The sequence below is a fragment of the Salvia splendens genome, chromosome 2, assembly GCF_004379255.2.
Source record: "Salvia splendens isolate huo1 chromosome 2, SspV2, whole genome shotgun sequence".
NCBI classification, from domain to species: Eukaryota; Viridiplantae; Streptophyta; class Magnoliopsida; order Lamiales; family Lamiaceae; genus Salvia; species Salvia splendens.
The window spans coordinates 30,932,315-30,950,453 of record NC_056033.1 but is presented as its reverse complement, the minus strand read 5'-3'; the positions used below and the strand labels follow the sequence as shown (position 1 = coordinate 30,950,453).

Below are 18,139 nucleotides of genomic sequence, written 5' to 3'. Positions count from 1 at the left end.
CAAGAGACAATTTAAGACTTCAAGATTCAACCGACTAATTCTATCTTGCTTATTTTTCTTGTTATGTTATCAATTATTGTATATGCTATCATGTATGGATTAGGGCTGACAATTTTTTATCCGACACGATAATCCGACACGAATCTGTATGAAAATAATAGGTTTAGGCCACATATTAATGGGTTTGTGTTCTTATTGGGTTGACTCGTTAAGAACCCGAAAATTTCAGGTTGGGTTCGGGTTGGATGCAGGTTGGATACAGATAACTCATTAAGAAATAATATTATTATTTTTATTATTTTTTAAAAAATAATGTTTTAGTTTAGTTATTTAATTTGTTGTAAATATGATTTAAATCTTGGAAAATTGATTTTTATCATGTAAATCAAGTTTAAAATTAGATTTAATCGTGTGATATCAGGTTTTAATCATGCAATATTGGGTTTAGGTCGTTATCGTATCAACCCATATTATATCGGGTCGTTAACGGGTTCGTGTCGGGTTTGGGTCGGTTCAGGTTTGAGGGTAGCAGGTTGGGTTCGTGTTCGGATTTGCAGTCTCCTTAACAGGTTAGGTTCGGGTTAGCCCTTATTGGGTTGGGTCGTTATCAGGTTGACCCAATAACAATCCAATCCGCACGATTTGTCTATCCTAGTATGGATAACTGAAGAATAGAATGCATCGGACTGAAAGTAGCTGACTCCATATCTGCTTATTTATTTTTACTATCAAAGACTTAGATTTACTCTATCTAGTATTTTGCATTATAATGCTTTTGAATATTTGAGAAATTATTAGATTATATTTTGATGTGTTGTGGAATCGAAAGTGACATAATACATTAGAGCGGAATAAATACAGCATTATAGTTGAAAGGTTGATACTATTTGTGAGGGGCGTCTTATTTTCTTCATTCCTCGTGGGTGCTTTAGGATAAATTCGTAAATTCATTAATATTTTAATGGAAGGATTGCGATAAGTAAAATAGAAGGCGATAAGTACAATAGAAGCTATGAATTATGTTTTTGTTACATCCCATAAATAAGTTAAAGGCGACATAATAATTAATGGACTAAATAATTAATGGACTAAAGTCCAATTTCGATCCGTTACCTTTTTTAAAATTCTTTTTAGTCCTGTACATTAAGTTTGTAATCTTTTGATTCCTAACATATTTGTAAATTTGGTATGGTCTCAAGCATATTGTTTTGGTCTAAAATAATCATTTTTTATTAAAATTAACATTCAAAATATTTGATCAGTTTAATAACTTATTATAATCTAGGACTAAAGTCCAATTTTGGTCCTGTACATTTTCCATAAAATTATTTTCGGGTCTCATACATTAAGTTTATGACCTTGTTTGGGATCAAAATGTACCAAAACAATATGTTAAGGACCAAAAGGTCACAAACTTAATGTATGAGACCAAAACGTATTTTAGGACAAATGTAAGGGACCAAAATTGGACTTAAGTCTAATTAATGTTACACCGGGCTGGGCACTCTTATATCCCAATTAGCCATAAATACGATTTTGGGCTGTATTTCTCAGCCCGAACCTTTATTGAAGCTGCATCTCAGTCGTCGAAACAAATTCTGATGTTGATTTTTAAAAATAAGAATAATCAAAAGAGTGGAATAGTACAGTAAGAAATAAAAACAGAAGTGAAAAACGAAGTAAACCTGAAATATGCAAAAGAAGTGTTGAGATTATTTGATAAAGTTGAAGAGGAGGAAGTACATAAAGTGCCAATGAAGAATAGTCCATTTATACAATGATGGAATATGGACTTCGCTATATATTATTAAGAGCCATAGTTTGTGGTCCTAACACAATTAATTTACACATTCAACATTCAAGGATTGGTCCCCTTCTGTAATATGGGGTAATTCACTATTTCATCCAACCAAGTAAATATTACATACTACATATATTTTGCTTTTCCCAATCACCTAACTTTTTTTTTTAGTCCAAAAAAGTCAAACCCCTTTTTTCAGAGACTGAAATTCAAGCTGAAATTGAAAGGGGTAATCGAAAAAAAGGTAAAAAAGGCCCCTCTGCAAAATGGATGAACTGAAAATTAAGGTTGGTGGGGATGGTTGGCAGTGCCCTAATTTTGCCCAAACCACATAATTTGTCCTAATTAAGGCATTCATACTGTTGCCGGAAAGGTAAACAGCCATACAAAAAGTTTATTGTGATCAGATCACACAGTTATAACTTACTAGTGATTAAATAAGTGTTCAAAATTTTAGGCAAGAAGATTATTAAGAAATTGTATTCAAAAGTAGGACAGAGAAATAAATTAGAAAAAATAAAAAAAGAATAAATAGGTAATGAAATAAAATTAGAGTAATTAATATTTTATTTTTTATAAAAAATTAACTCAAATTAATTAGAATATTCTAAAAAGATATATGAGTCAACTTAATTGTGGGAAATATATTTTAAAAGTAATTAAAATGAAAATGATAATATATGCTTCGGGATGGAAAGAATCATTAATTATTTTATATTTGATCATGATATACTCCCTTCGTCCCAACTTAGGAGTCATGTTTTGTCATTTCCGTCCGTCCCAACTTAAAAGTCCAATTGAACCATAAATGGTAAGTAGACTTCATATTCCACCAACTTATTCAACTAATATTTTATTATAAAAGTAGTATATCTAACTTATTCAACCTACTTTTCTTTATATTTCTTAAAATCCGTACCCTAGCTAATTAGGACTTTTAAGTTGGGATGGAGGGAGTATGTGTAATGAGATACTCCCCCCGTACCTGAAATTTTGTCACATTTCATTTTATGTACTCGTTTTAGAAAAATAATAAATAGTTAAAGTGTAGAGAGGGTAAAATAAGAGAGAGAATAATATAGAGAAAACTATCATCTACATTATTATCTCTCTTACTTTACGATCTCTCCACTTTAGCTATTTATTTCTCCATTCGTCCCATAGTAGATGTCACACTTGGGAGATGTCACGGGATTTTAGGAGATGTTATTTTGTGTGTTAAGTGGTGAGAGAAAATTAAATTTTATAATTGATGTGAAAATGAACTTTTTTCAAAAGAAGAAATGTATTCCCTTCGTCCTACCACAAGTGTTCAATTTTTTATTTTGGGTTGTCCCACCACAAGTGATCAATTTCCCTTTTTAACAAAAAACAAAATTTCAACTCTCTCTTACTTTATTCCCTCTCTCTTACTTTTATTCTCTTCCTCTTACTTTATTTTCTATTTATCTCTCTTATTTTTTCCTCTATCATACTTTATTCTCTTCAATTTAATTCAACATATATCATTTTCTAAAACCTCGTGCCCAAAAGAACTCAATCACTTGTGGTGGGACGGAGGGAGTAATATCTTTTGTGGGACAAACTAAAAAGGAAAGTATGACATCTACTATAGGAAATAGGGAGTATCATTTTTCTAAAACGAGTATAAAAGATAAAATATGATAAATTTTCAGGAACGGAGGAAGTATCCTTTAAATTTGACCCATATCCCATATATTATTTGTATTAATTTAAAAACACAACTTGTAATTCGAGAAACATTTCCCAACCCAATATTTGGCCAGCCGCAGGGACGGAACTAGTAAGGGACAAGCCCCCGCTCCAGCGGGGTCTTGACGGTGCCGGACACTGTATAATTATTGCATGCTTGGGGCGGAAATTCAGGAGAGTACCCGTACTTTTGTTCTTGTTCTATGATTTTTGGAGAGATGGGGGAGTAGAAAGGAAGAGTTACCGTGTGAAATAGAGATAGAAACAATCGAAATTTGGAAATTGGAAATGTCTGAAACACTGTAAGCTAACTATTTTTATCTTTTTAAGGAGCAATAATATTAAATTAATTAGCGGGAGTACTCCACTTCATGACTTTTACTCGGATTAAAGTATTGAATTTAATAATTTACCTAATAAGTTATGAAATATTATAAATATACTAATATCGTACTCATAATAAAAAAGCATATTGCAAATATCTCAACCAAATATGTAACATATAATATTTTGAACAATAAAAAAGAAGAGTGATGAGGAAGGCATTATCAAATATTACTCATCTTAGTATTGAAAATTGAAATATACATTGCATATTACTTTTGTCCAATTTTTTATTTTGGACGATTAATTATTTTGTTTATTGTAAAGTGATAGAGAGGGAAGTACAATTGCTTAATTGCTCAACACATACTCATCTCTTTTTTCAAATCTAACTATCCTCGTAATCTTAAAATAATACTCCCTCCATCCGTAAAATGTTGTCCATTTTTACCATTTTGGTCCGTCCGTGAAAAGTTGTCCACATTGTTTTTTTTTTCTATTTTTGTTAAATAGTTCCACTTTCCACCAACTCTTTACACTCATATTCTATTATAAAATTAATATATAAATGTGGGACTCCCATATCACTAACTTTTTCAACTCATTTTTCTACATATTTCTTAAAACTCGTGTTGAGTCGAACTTGAACAATATTTTGCGAACGGATGGAGTACTACTATTAATTATTTAATAATAATAATTATTATTATTTTAATTTAATTTTAATTTTAATTTTAATTTTAATTTTAATTTATTTTCAGCACTGACTTATTTGATTTTTTGGATCCGAGTCACTGGCCAGCCGTACGCTTATGATGAAGCATGAGCAATACAGGATTCGTCTGAGGTTCAGAAGATCAAAATAAAAAAATGATAGAGTGCATTTTATTTAAATATTTTACTATCATCTAATCACAGTGACATTTAGTCAGTTGGAAATATGGAAGCCCACGTCACGTGTAGGTTCACTGCACCACCATGTAATTTCATCATTTAAAAAGATTGTTATTATGTCAAATCATTAGAGTTTATCCCAATAAAAAGTTGAAAATAAAGAGGTACTCCTGGCCGGCTGACCCTTTTACTTTGGCTTCACGAAATTTTTACAACTTTATTTTGTTATTTTGTTTATGAAGTAAAAAGAGAGTAAAGCTAGAAGGAAAAAATAAAGGTTAGATAAAGATGTCTATTTTTAATAATAAATCATCTTAATTGAGATAAATTAAAAAGGAAATAGGATCATCTTCAGTGAGACTGATCGGGAGTAATACATTTAATTATGATAAGTAAAGAACATGTGAAAGTGTCGTATCAATCGCTTCGTCTCATAAAAATATAAGATTGTAGGATGAGTTGTTAAGTGAAATAAATAGAGAGAGAAAATAAAAGTAGGAGTATTTGAATATTTAATAAGGAGGAAGTAGAGACTAATTTATTTATAAATTTAGAAAAATGAATATTTTGAGTAGGATAAACTAAAAAGGAAAAGTGAATATTTTGAGTAAAACGGAGGAAATATTTGATAAGGTCATTTCTTGGTCTTCCTTGACTTGCATTCACATTCGACTTGGTTTATTTATTATTAGTTGCATCTTTAAATTGATAAATTTAAACAATAGAACCCAAAGAAGAGATGATTTAAAAATAATTGTGTTATTTCTTAATTAAGAGATAGAATAAAAAAAAGTGATATAACCCTATAAACAGTGAAAGAATGAGATGCATTAAGAGAGAGGATTGTGGATGGCTTTATTTCAATATGATCCGTTCAGTGTTATAGTACTTAAGTGTCATCGGTGATCAAAGATAAAAATTGACTTTGGATCAACACTAGTGCTCCCAATATATTGTTCGTATTTATATATGTTGAGAATATTATTAATTTACTTATACAATGTGCCGATTTAAAAAATCTTATATAACCCATGAGTACATCGATTATTCTACAATGTAGAAGAATTACTTGTTTGATCTATTATTTACTTTCTTCGTCCCTGAAACGTATAAATTTTTAGTTGGACACATGTTTAATGCATAATTAGTAAAATAAGAGATATAAAGACAAAGAGTATATAGTGGAAGTAATGTTAGTGAAGAGTAAAATCCACATTATAATTTATAAATAATTTGGTTGGATTTTCAAAATTAAAAAAGTTCATACTTTTCAGGAACGAATCGGAAAGAAAATAGTTCACATTTTATAGAAAAGAATGAAATATTAGCTTTTATAAACTTAATAATCAAATATTAATAAATGACAAACCATGTTATAAAATATATACTCTCATCAATTATGTAAATAAAAATTTACAAATTAAGCAACATAAAGTTTCCTATATTTACCCTATAAGCTCAACTCAGGCTGCACTGCCACAATTATGCAACGACATGTTTTCATCAACGAGGAACTAACTTTTTGTCAACTTCGACTTCGGTGAGAGATCCAATATAAGAAAAATGGGCATATAACAACTGAAGGTTATTTCGTTAAGTATTATTAACAGTTAAATTATGTAATTTTTCTATATTTAATTTTTGTTACATTTTTAAAACTAAATACTATTAGTACTATATAAAATTAGAATAGAAAAATAACGAAATGCAAAAACTGAAATGCGGCAGAAATGAGATTAGAATTTTGTGGTGGTATTGAAGGGTGATGTGGCCGACACGAGACTAACAAATGTGCCAACTGAAATTAAAATTGCAAGTCAAATGAAACTGAAAATTAGATAATTATTATAAGTTCTCACGATTTCGTAAATAAATGGAAAATTATTACTAATATTTGTATTTTACAAACATTATTGACACTAGATTGTTGAATTTGGAATATTAAGAGTTTTATGCGTAGGGATGTCAATCGGGTCAGTCAACATATATAGATTTAGGTGAAACCTCCTTGGGCTGTGAGTTAATGGGTTGGGTTTTTTTTATTATGTTATATCGTGTTGTTATTTAATTCTAAGGGCATTAGCAATGAGACGCCCTATAGGGCGCCCTATGCACCGCCACATCATCATTTTATCCTCCTACCCTTCCATCTGCAGTGGGGCGTCTTATAAGCCGCCCTAAAGGTCGCTCTTAAGCATTTTCTTTATTTGAATATTTAAATAACTACAAAAATTAGAAAAAACCTTCATTTCATTTAAAATTAATACATTACAATACGAATTAAAAACAATATGCATTCTCAACGACGCCGGTTACGGTCCCAAACTTCTCCAATCATGTCGTTCATGAGCTGAGCATGGTCTTGTTGGTTGCGCATTGATGCCTGTCTAGATAGAACCTCATTGAAGCCCGTCGGTAATCCTCGAGCGTGGGGCGCGGTCGCCGTGCTGGAGCTAGATCCACCTTCATCATCGGCCCAATCGGTGACGCTTCCACATTCGTGTTCGACTATCATGTTGTGTAAGATTATGCACGCATACATGACATCGGCGATGACTTCCTTGAACCAAAGACGCGCCGGCCCTTTCACTATTGCCCACCATGATTGGAGCACACCAAATGCCCGCTCCACATCTTTCCGCGCCGTCTCCTGCTTTTGCGCAAATAAAACTCTCTTCTCAACCATTGGGCAGCTGATCGTCTTCAGAAAAACAGGCCACCTTGGGTATATGCCATCGGCCAAGTAGTACCCCATGTGATATTAGCGCCTGTTGGCAGTGAATTCGATGGCTGGGTCGTTGCCATTGCATTACTCGGTAAAGAGGGTGGATGAGTTGAGGACGTTGATGTCATTGTTCGACCCCGCTACACTGAAGTAAGCATGCCAGATCCAGAGCCGATGGTCAGCGACGGCTTCGAGGATCATCATCGGGTGGCTGGCCTTGTATCCACTAGTAAATTGGCCTCTCCACGCCGTCGGACAATTCTTCCACTCTCAGTGCATACAGTTGATGCTCCCTAGCATCCCAGGAAAGTCGTGCGCCGTCTCATGCATCTTCATCAGGCCCTGACAATCCACAGCAGTCGGCTTTTGCAAATATGTGTCGCTGTAAGCCTCCACAACTCCCCTACAAAATCTCTTCAGGCACTCGCGGCCAGTTGTCTCCCCGACGTGAAGGTACTCGTCGAACATGTCCGCCGTGGTGCCATAGGCCAACTGCCGAAGTGCAACCGTGCACTTCTGCAACGGCGTAAGTCCGGGTCTACCGATGTCATCTTCCCGATACTGGAAGTATTCATAGCGTGACTCCAACGTCTGGACAATGCTGAGAAAAAGATAACGATGCATTCTAAATCGGCGGTGAAAAACAGTCGGGCCCCACCGTGGTTGCTCGGTAAAATAGTCTGCAAATAGACGTTCGTGAGTTACGGCGTGATCGCGGCAGACAAATGTCCGACGTCGAATAGGCCGAGGGATCTGCTCCGCCGCCGCCGCCTCCTCCTCGCGCTGCATTTCGGCTAAGCAATCAGCCATTGTGTCATTAACGGCATCGAATAAGGCTCGAGTCAAGGTCCTACTAACGCCCTCCGAGGTACACCAGTCGTCGTCGTGGTTCATTTTTGTTTGTGAGAGATGATCGAAATATTCGTATGGAAAGTGAGAGATGAGAGAAATGTTCGTATGAAAAATAGAATGAGAAACGAGGTTTAAATAGATAAAAATTCGAAAAAAATGAAAACGCGTTGCATCATCCGCGACATCATCTGCGTCGCCCATAGTGGGCGGACGATGGCGCGGACGATGCCCTATCGTCCGCGGACGATCTATTGGGCGCGGACGATGCATCGGGCATCGTCTGCACACCCACAGTGGCGGACGATGGCGCGCCCAAGGCATCGGGCGGCCTACCGTCCACCCCATTGCGGATGGCCTAATCCTAAATATTCGTGTTTCGGACTAGCCTACCGGGCAAATAACATGTACTCCCACTGTCGCGTTCAAGATGACCACCTTTTCTTTTTTCTTTGTCCCAATCAAGATGACCACTTTTCAATTTTGGAAATGACCTCCTCTTTCCTCATTAAAATATTCAACTATTTTTTTTCTCTATACTTTATTCCACGTAACAACACTTCTTAAAATTTCGTGTCACTCAAAAATATGGTCATCTTGAGTGGGACTGAGGGAGTAGTCAACCCAATACATAACAATAAAATTACTTATATTTATAGGATTAAAAACATTTAATTATGATAATTTTGAGATATAGAGTATATCACACATTTAATTTAATTTAGTTCATAGTATATAATTATTTATTTTATTAAAATAATTATTGAAATATGACATTAATTTTATAGAAAAGTAAAATAAAAGATACTAATAATTACATCGAGCCAAACGAGCATACTAAACCATCGAGTTATGTATTCAATGATGTCTCCTAAATTCAAACGACATTGCAAATTCCTTCCCTCCTAAACAATAAATATTCAATTAATAATTTATCTCATTTTTATTACAAATGTAGGCGACAGAGCAGATTTATCAAATTACCGCATTAACTATTTGTATAAGCAATGAGTGAACCGTGTAATGATAGCAGAAAATTAATGAAAGAATCGATTGGAATGGAATGGTGTGGTGTGGGCTGTGATGATGGGCTACGTCGGTTCGGACCAATGCACCTCATCATTACAAAATCTTCGCCATTATTTTCGGCCGCATACGAAATACCGAGAATACCCTCGTCACGAAATACTCCAAAAGTACTAGAAAGTACCGAGAATACCCCTAGGTGACAAAGCATCATCCCCTAAAATATAAAGAGAGGTAATCATCATAATCATGGAAGAAGGTGTCAACTACATTAACATTAACACCCATGCATGATTACTGTGGCAGACTCTCTCTGTATCAATTTACTGTCTCTTTCTTTCAATACGTAAGAAGAGAAGATTTTCCTTTCCTTTTTGCACTATATATATTGAGCCAATGTGGCTCATTCGTCACACAAATTGGAGCTTCATTTCAAGATCAAAGGCCATTCTTCCTCTCCTCCAAAAAGGTGCTCTTTTTAGAAAAAAAAGCTACAATAAGAGAGGCCCACCCTCCTTATCAAAGGAAGTTAGTATTAGTACATTATTTGAGTAAACTTATGAAGTTTGATTTGCTATCCTTGTTTCCCACAAACAAACCAAAATCTCAACTATATTTTGCATGCTACAACACACACAATCACACATTGATGAACAGAGAGTACTACTTCACTCTCTGTTTTTTTTTCTCGTCAATCAAATTCATCTTCTCCTTTGTCTCCCACATCACAGTTTGTGCTCAAAACCATGCCTTTTTGCCATTTAGTGGCACATTAATGCTAAATTTGTCCTTGTGAATACTTTTTTCTTGTCTTAGTGCAATCGACAAAGGCAAGAATCCATTTTTAAATGAGTGTTGATTTGGACTAGCTTATATTCTTTACACCTTTTTTTTGTATTCTTTCACTTAAGACGACAAAAAGAAAATGAAGCTATTATAATTGTTTTTGGCAATGATGATTCTCTGACTGCTTGTGCTCTCAATTTGGACAGAAAATGGAAAAGCTGAACTCGAAATTGTTGATGGAGAACTTGTACATCATGCAGGAAAATGAGAGGCTGAGGAAGAGGGCTGAGCTTCTCAACCAGGAGAATCAGACTCTTCACACTGAGCTCCAGCACCGCCTCGCCAACGCCACCGCCGCCGCCGCCACAACCACCTCCACAAAGGCCAACAAGAAATTCAACAAACGAGATATATAGTTTTAAGGAGAATTGGTAGTAGAAATGGTCGAAAGTAGATAAATCGCTTCACTTCTAACTTCTTTTTTTTGTCTTGTTTATCATTCGGATTATAATCTGGAAATTAATATTTAGTTTTATCATTCAAATGTTCGTATTGTTGCACCGCCACTTGATGGAGGAATTTATTTCTTAGTTACTCCATTTTGCAAATTATTTATGCCATACCGATAAGACAAGTATATGTAACATATGTAAGGTTGTAATACACTCACCATCTATCTAGATTTAAGATAGTATTATCGATTAAAATGGTCTAATATACTTTGGTACAAACTGAGTATGCTAATTTGTTAATCTATGTATGCTTGGTATTGGTATAAGAGTATAAGACTAACATAACTCGAATTATTGTAAAAATTAAGTAGTGGAGTAATTTAATTTTTGTTCCCTTTTGTGTACGTGTTAGCTGCTAAAATGGACGGGTTGGTAACACTCCCTCCGTCCAGCAATTGCAGTCCCATTTCTAATGAGCACATGTTTTAAGAAGGGTTGGAGTGTGTAATAAATGATGTATGATAGTGGAATTTGGGACCCACCTCAATTATGTTGAATTTTTTCCTTCATCTTAAGTGTAAAACAACAAGCTGCCAACCTTTTTTTTATGTTGCTCAAACGTTATTTATGTCATTAATTACAATGACATTTTTAATGTTCCTATTTTTAAAATGTTCAATCACATAAATAAAAACGGAAAAGAAAAAGATTGCTCAAAATGTAAAAAATGCCTTCCAATACTAATTCAATAAGATTAGTTCAAAATACATGGAGGGATATGAAAATTTCAACTCTCCATCTACAAATTTTTTGAGGGGAATTTGAACTTAAAAATGAGAGTTCCAAAATGCTATAAATACATCAACTTCCGGTATTTAAGAGTCCTTCTAGTACCAACCCCAAAACTCAAAATCTCCAAAAAAAAAAAAATCCAAACCTGAATAGGGGTGGCTAATAAACATAGTACAAACATCAAAGACAATTTTCAACACCATATCAGCCAACCAACAACACAAACCAGCATCAATATCAACAATGCAACATCAGAGTAGCCCTCAGATAATAATATCAGCATATGGCAGGACAAATTCAGCAAGAAATTCCATTTAATCGGACAAAGAACAAAAAATTCATCATAGGACAGTACATTAAGCCTCCTAACCCAAATTGGGGGTGGCTAAATCACAACACAAGCACCACAAACATTAGCAGGTGCAAATAAGCCAACCAGCAAAAAATGCCACAAATAAAATCGGCCAAAGAACACTAATTTCATCATAGGGCAGTAGAACACCAACCCTTAAACCTCCTAACCCAAATTGGGGGTGGCTAAATCACATAACATTTCAAACCCTCGGAAACCCCTAAATACCCAAAAACTAAGAACCTCCAAATCCTAAATAGAGGGTGGTTCTCAGAAAACTAAGAACCTCCAAAGTGTCGAAGGTCCATTCCGGCATCGGATTAGAACGGGAAAGAGGGGGCGGCCGATTGGGGTTTCGGATTGCATCTCGACAAGAGATGGGGGTTAGGGTTTCTGAGTGGCTGCGATCCATTGAAGATAACGTGAGGAGGAGGGGGAGGAGGTGGTTGGGACGCCTTTGGCCGGAGGTGGCGGCGGATGAGAAAGGGTAGGGTTCTCGAGAGGTAGAGAGAGAGTGAGAGTGGAGAGAATGAGATTAATCGTCAAATGGTGTGAGAGGGAGGTGGGTGGGGTGATTTTTTTGATGGCAGACATGTAAATAAGTGAGAAAGGGGAGGGTAATTAAATTGTCCCAATATAGTAAGTAGAACCGGAACTCCTATTCCCGGACGGACAAAAACGGAAAAACGGGACTCCTATTGCTGGACGGAGGGAGTATAAAACGTCATGAGTTTGAATTTTATGAATATTTTTTTAGGATGAGCCAGTCCTAGTAGTCACATTTAATTTTGATTTTGATTTTGATTTTGATTTTATATTAGGTGAATTATGGAGTAAATGATAGAAGTTCATGCAATTGAAATTATTGCATAACTGTTGTAGTTTTCTCCAATAGATTAAATGTTAAAATTAGAGGATGTAATCATTTATTGTTGTTTCTGTAATCCCATAATTATGCAGTTTCTCCATTATTGCATTTTGAACACAGTCTTTACCTCTGTCCTTTTATTTTACTTTATTTATGTCCCTGAAAGGTCATTAATTAATACACTCATGAATTACAGTCTACGTGATTTCTTTAAATTTATCGTTGATACATATTTATTTCATGAAGTTTGAATATATCCAAATAATACTGTAACATTTTGTGCTCTTAGTTGTGTTCGGTTTGAACGAACTATTCCGATAAAAAGAAATGATAGTCGTTTGACCAATTCATACATAAAATTAAGCAAGTTGGAATAGATACATGTATGTCATTGACCAACTTAAATTGGTATTGGAGCAGAGGCAGTAGTGCATGCTCTTATAAAGGATAACAACACCTTTCAAAACGGAATTTGAGTCGAATAATGTTAAAATATCTTTAATCTTATCTCATATCAACTTAGTGATGATCATATCCCATCTATATAAATATAGATATGGATCCCTCACTCTCAAAAACGGCTCATAAGAGGGGAATTCTATCAACACTTATATACATGAAACAGGATTATCACCAAATCGACATACATGGGATAAGATTAAAGATACTTTAACCAAGCTGCATACGGCATGATGGGTTGATTTTAAGGAAAATATATCATAGCTAGGGTATGATGATTGGGGAGAGAAAGCAGCCTGAAAACCTTGTGGTCAAACTTCAACGAGTCACTCAATGATTAAGAATTTTCCATTTAGCCCAGAGATCATAAATGGGATTCTCTGATGACTCAATTTGTATATCTTCTTTCTTATTCCCCATTATTTTGATGAGAAGACGTAATACTATATGATTTGCTTGATTGTGCATCCTATCCTACCTCAGCGGATTTGGAACATCATTTCTACCTTACAAAATCCCTATAACATAACTATATCAAGTGGAATGTGGTGTATCAAACCTAATCATCTACTACTATACTAAAAATTCAAATTTGTCAACTTTGATAATGTATGTAGGTGGGGGATCCTCCCTCCATAATTTTATCATAGAGAGAGGTACAATGATTTCAACTTGATGCATTTTTGGAAGATGAGTAATATGATACTAATAGTAAATTCAAATATCATCACAAAATGAATCATTTGTATTTTCCGCAGCCATTTAAATTTTGCATAGCTCATCATATGTTTTCACAGCAAGGATGGTACAGACGTCGCTTATTGTAGACTAAATCCCTCATTAATTTACTGAATAACCTAAAAACCTCTTACTGTATCAATTTATATAGGGAAATATAAATACACATTCATATACAGCAAGCATGTAATTTAAATACCTGCAGATTGTTGCATAAATTGGGTTAGCTCCAACTGCAATATCTATGGCAACAACTGCAATTGTCTCCTTCGTGGTTGTACAAACGAGGGGTCGTCAGAGGGAAAAGCAGCTTGCTGAAACTCACTACTCCGATTACAAATACCAGACTCACCATTCCTGAAAAACATCAAAAGAAAAAAGAATTTCACCATGAAAAATAAGTTGGCATGAAATATATTATGGGAAACAACAAACTCTCCCAGAGTTAAAATAGTGCAAGCAAGCATAAATTATTACTAGGGCCAAAAGTCCCTTAACCTTTCTGAGAATCTATTCGCTGAATACTTCACACAATTAAAGAAAAATCACTCCAATAACCAGCAATGAAGTACAAACAGATGAGCAAGGTCAAGGTGAATCTACACAGGCTAAGGCTAAGACTAAGACTAAGAGGTTCATTCCATCTAAAACTGCATATTCATATGTACTAGTCCAAATCTTTATAGTTATAACCCAAGCAGTCTAAGAGGGGAAAATTCTTCAGAACAAACACCATAGGTTTAACTAAATGTTTATAAGAATAAAGCACATGCAAGCAGTCAAGTAGCGAAAATCTAAGGCATGAAACCCCCTCTCCCCAGGAAAAATAAATCTTTCCCCTTTCATTTAAATTTAATTTTGAAATTTATTACTTCAGTGTCCAGGAGGGGAGGAGAGAAGCGATTTGTGATTATGAATGGACGTAATTAATCAGCTGGATGAGAGGTCAATTTACCAGATCTCCCAGAATGTATCACAGGTAAGCCCATGAAGTTGCAAAATATATGAGCAATTAATGGAGCAGTCAAATGCCCTGCAATTAACAAAGGTCAAAAGTATCAACGGAAAGAATAAATCAAGGAATGAAATAAAATCTAGTGATGTAGATGTAGAATTTACCCACCAGTACGAATTAGAAGAAATGATGCATATGCCCCAAAAATGACAGTGTATACCAACTGGAAACCTGAAAATATGATATATAGTAAAAAAGGAATACATCGCTAAAGCCATCATATTTCAACTTGAAGAATGATGGAAGCTGTGGTAGCATCTATCTCTAATATCGATCACCGAGAATGGAAAGGATGAAGATTGGATCCAAGTGACTGCAGATTTCTAGGCTAGTTATTGTTATGCATTATCTTTTCTTTTATTTAGATTAAGCTAGGATTTCATGGAAATTGAATAAATTATAAATCAATGAGGAATTGATTAGTGCAAATTTGGTGTGATTAAAGTCTTCTACACTCCTATATATACCATGGGGAATTTGAAGAATGTATCCAGAGAAATCAAAGTTATTGGGTGGTGAAAACCAAGGCCTCAGTGAAAGGATTATTATCTATTTTATAACCAAGTTCTGTTGATTATTGTTTACAAACATTTAAGAATCACTTTTCTGCTTCATATCTGTGACCTCCTTATTCACTTGTTCTAATCTGCCTTTCACTCCATAACAATCTCACTATTCAAATGAATTAGAACATAATGTAAATTCCCCATGATTACACATAATAACATCAAATGAAAGAGCAGACACTACCTACAACTTGACAGGCTTTGAGCAAGCTGTAGTTCCGTTGGAGATAGAACTCCAGTAAGTGGTTCATATGAGCTGCAATTAAAAAAATTAAAACCACCTATCAGATTAAACTTCAGCATAAAATAGCAATATCTAAATCTAGTCATGTCTACAGCAAAAGTTTCCGATGGGTGAGGGGCCTGAAACTTAGAGAGAGAAAGGGAGAAACTATAACACAAATCAAAGCTAAAATAAATAAACAGCTTGTAATCTCAGGGTAAAGACATTTATATCTTAATAATGACGACACATGCAGCCTTTGGCTTCAAAATTGCAAGAATTGAAAATTAAGGTGTATGTGATATCCTACTCACCTAAACTAAAAAATACTGGACAAAGAAATATAACAGTGTAAGTACTGAATCCTCCACACAGAAGCAAAGGGATCATACAAGCTCTGAATACCAGTTCTTCTGTAATTGGTGCCTGTTCAAAAAAGGAGAGATTGAACATTGAAACTTTGAAAGTCAAATTTACTCAAGAATAATAGTAAAAGACATGATGTAATAATCTGTATTTTGTGATCTAAAACATAGGAGTTCAGATTTATAGGAAAGAGACTTGGGTCCAATACATTCAATCAACATGATCGGCAAACCACCCACCACCAAACAGGGCAATGGGTTTTATGGAGAAATCCAAAGAATTGCAAAGGGGGGAAATAATGCCTATTGAAAGGAGGGCCACTAAAATTAATAATGTCATGCAATGCAATACTTGATGAAAATTGACAAAATCAAAATGATGGCAGAGAACTGAGCACATTTCTGCCTACCTAAGAATTCCCAATAAAAGTATGAAAACTTCCAAACTCGAGTTGCCTTACGTTTTTCCAATCCCTTCTTTTCTGTAACATCATATCTCCACTAAAATATGAAAGGATCAAGAGTGACAATGTAACATGACCTAATTGCCTCAGCTACAAGTATAGAATGTCTCAAGAGAAACCAGATAATCTGCCATAACAAAATAAAAAGGGTTGCATAGAACGCAGTTGGAACATAGAATAAGGCAACCACGAACACTAACCACAAAATAATTACGCCAGGATGACATGCAGGAAGCTGTTGAAACTACCCAATCAACTATCATCAAGGAAATGCTCTTTACACATGCAACTGAAAGATTTCCTCCACTATCCAAATATTCTCTGCTAGTTTGAAGCATAGATAAAAACTTCAAGGCAAAGGAACCAGAGTACATGAAGGAAGTCAGCAAAAGTGGGTAAACCAGGGATTGCCACTGTTAATACAGAAAATTGCATTGAGCAATCAGTCACCCTTTTCAATCTGCAAAGTAAAATATAAAAAAGACAATAAATCTATATCCAATTGCATTGGCCTATGCAAATTTTAGAATTACATTTTCTCATACTCACAATGTGATCCATTCTGATGCCATAAACACGAAGCAGACTTGATGCCTCCCACCCTGTTATCTGAAACCAGAAAATTGGATCACTGTAATTCCGCCTCTGTCCATGGAAACAGATATATCCTTCCTGGCTTTAATTATTGACATTCTATACATTTCCTTCATTTTAAAGATCAAAGACTGATTGAAGTCTCAGTTTAAAACAGATAATCAATTAATGTAAGTTTCACCTCATATTGAAGCTACTTGGCACAAAATCACAGGATTAAAGATGAAATTATCCACGAAAATGAAAGCTCCTTGTATTCAAATTAGTTCGACTAGAGAATCTATCAGAAAAAGAGAACGGACAATATCAGAAAAGGGGAGACTGAATACTAGTCGAGCCAAGCAGAGAGAAAGCATAAATTACACAGAGTGTAGAGTAGAAAAGGAGGCTTACGGGAAGAATGAGGCTGGAAACGATCAGAGACACGATTGATGATACGGCAGCGCATATGAAACGTCGTGTGAGGAAGGAAGTATAGGAATTAGGCGGGGGCAATCGAAGAATCAGAGTTGGAGAATATAGAATTGCAACGTAGAACACAGCCATGCCGATGCACGCTGACACTGCCTTTAACTTCGTAACGCCGGCGGCGGCATCGGCATCTTCCCGCTCCATTGTCGCCACGGTAGATACATACAGAGCCGGTGTATGTATGTAAAGGTGCTTCACTTGCACGCAGTGACTCTGATTTGACTCACTTATTGGGCCAAAACCTTTTTATGACGTCTTCCTCTTATCGAGCTGGATCCATGCTTCTTGGGCCACTACATAATAAGGAAAATTTGTTACCCCCATAACTTTTAAATGGCTAACTACTTAGATCATAATTATGGTACATTTCTTAATTGTCATATATAATTTTTGATAAAAGTTGTTGTGATTTTTGACCTTTTATCATTATATTTTCACCAATTACATGATAATCATAATATCAAACAATATTAAATTTATCCAAAAAGTTACTTAAAAATTATTATTAAAATAAAAAATTTCTTTAAAATGATAATTTTATGGGATAACTGAGAAATACAGGCAAAAATTGTAATTTAATTAAATACTTTTATAAATTATGACATTGATCAAACCATCCAGATTAGGTAAGTATATATGCATATATAATCGTAATGTGTACT

General features: G+C 34.9%; 2 protein-coding genes across 3 annotated transcripts; one reads left to right on the top strand and one right to left on the bottom strand.

Moving 5' to 3' along the window:
• The first annotated feature begins 9,632 nt into the window (after window positions 1–9,632).
• LOC121771985 (protein LITTLE ZIPPER 4-like) lies at window positions 9,633–10,736 on the top strand. Its single transcript, XM_042168894.1, has 2 exons — window positions 9,633–9,860; window positions 10,325–10,736. The coding sequence occupies exons 1-2, from the start codon at window positions 9,729–9,731 to the stop codon at window positions 10,532–10,534; spliced, it is 342 nt and encodes a 113-aa protein (XP_042024828.1). The 5' UTR covers window positions 9,633–9,728; the 3' UTR covers window positions 10,535–10,736.
• A 3,029-nt stretch (window positions 10,737–13,765) lies between these two features.
• On the bottom strand, window positions 13,766–17,678 carry LOC121792174 (CAAX prenyl protease 2-like). 2 transcript variants are annotated; one of them, XM_042190015.1, is made up of 9 exons: window positions 17,400–17,678; window positions 16,962–17,021; window positions 16,613–16,825; window positions 16,410–16,430; window positions 15,898–16,009; window positions 15,545–15,616; window positions 14,903–14,965; window positions 14,735–14,812; window positions 13,766–14,136 (listed from the first exon to the last, which is right to left on the bottom strand). In XM_042190015.1, the coding sequence occupies exons 1-9, from the start codon at window positions 17,619–17,621 to the stop codon at window positions 14,003–14,005; spliced, it is 975 nt and encodes a 324-aa protein (XP_042045949.1). In that variant the 5' UTR covers window positions 17,622–17,678; the 3' UTR covers window positions 13,766–14,002. The 2 variants fall into 2 exon arrangements, with proteins under 2 accessions (XP_042045949.1, XP_042045950.1); XM_042190016.1 differs by lacking the exon at window positions 16,410–16,430.
• Between the last annotated feature and the right edge of the window lie 461 nt (window positions 17,679–18,139).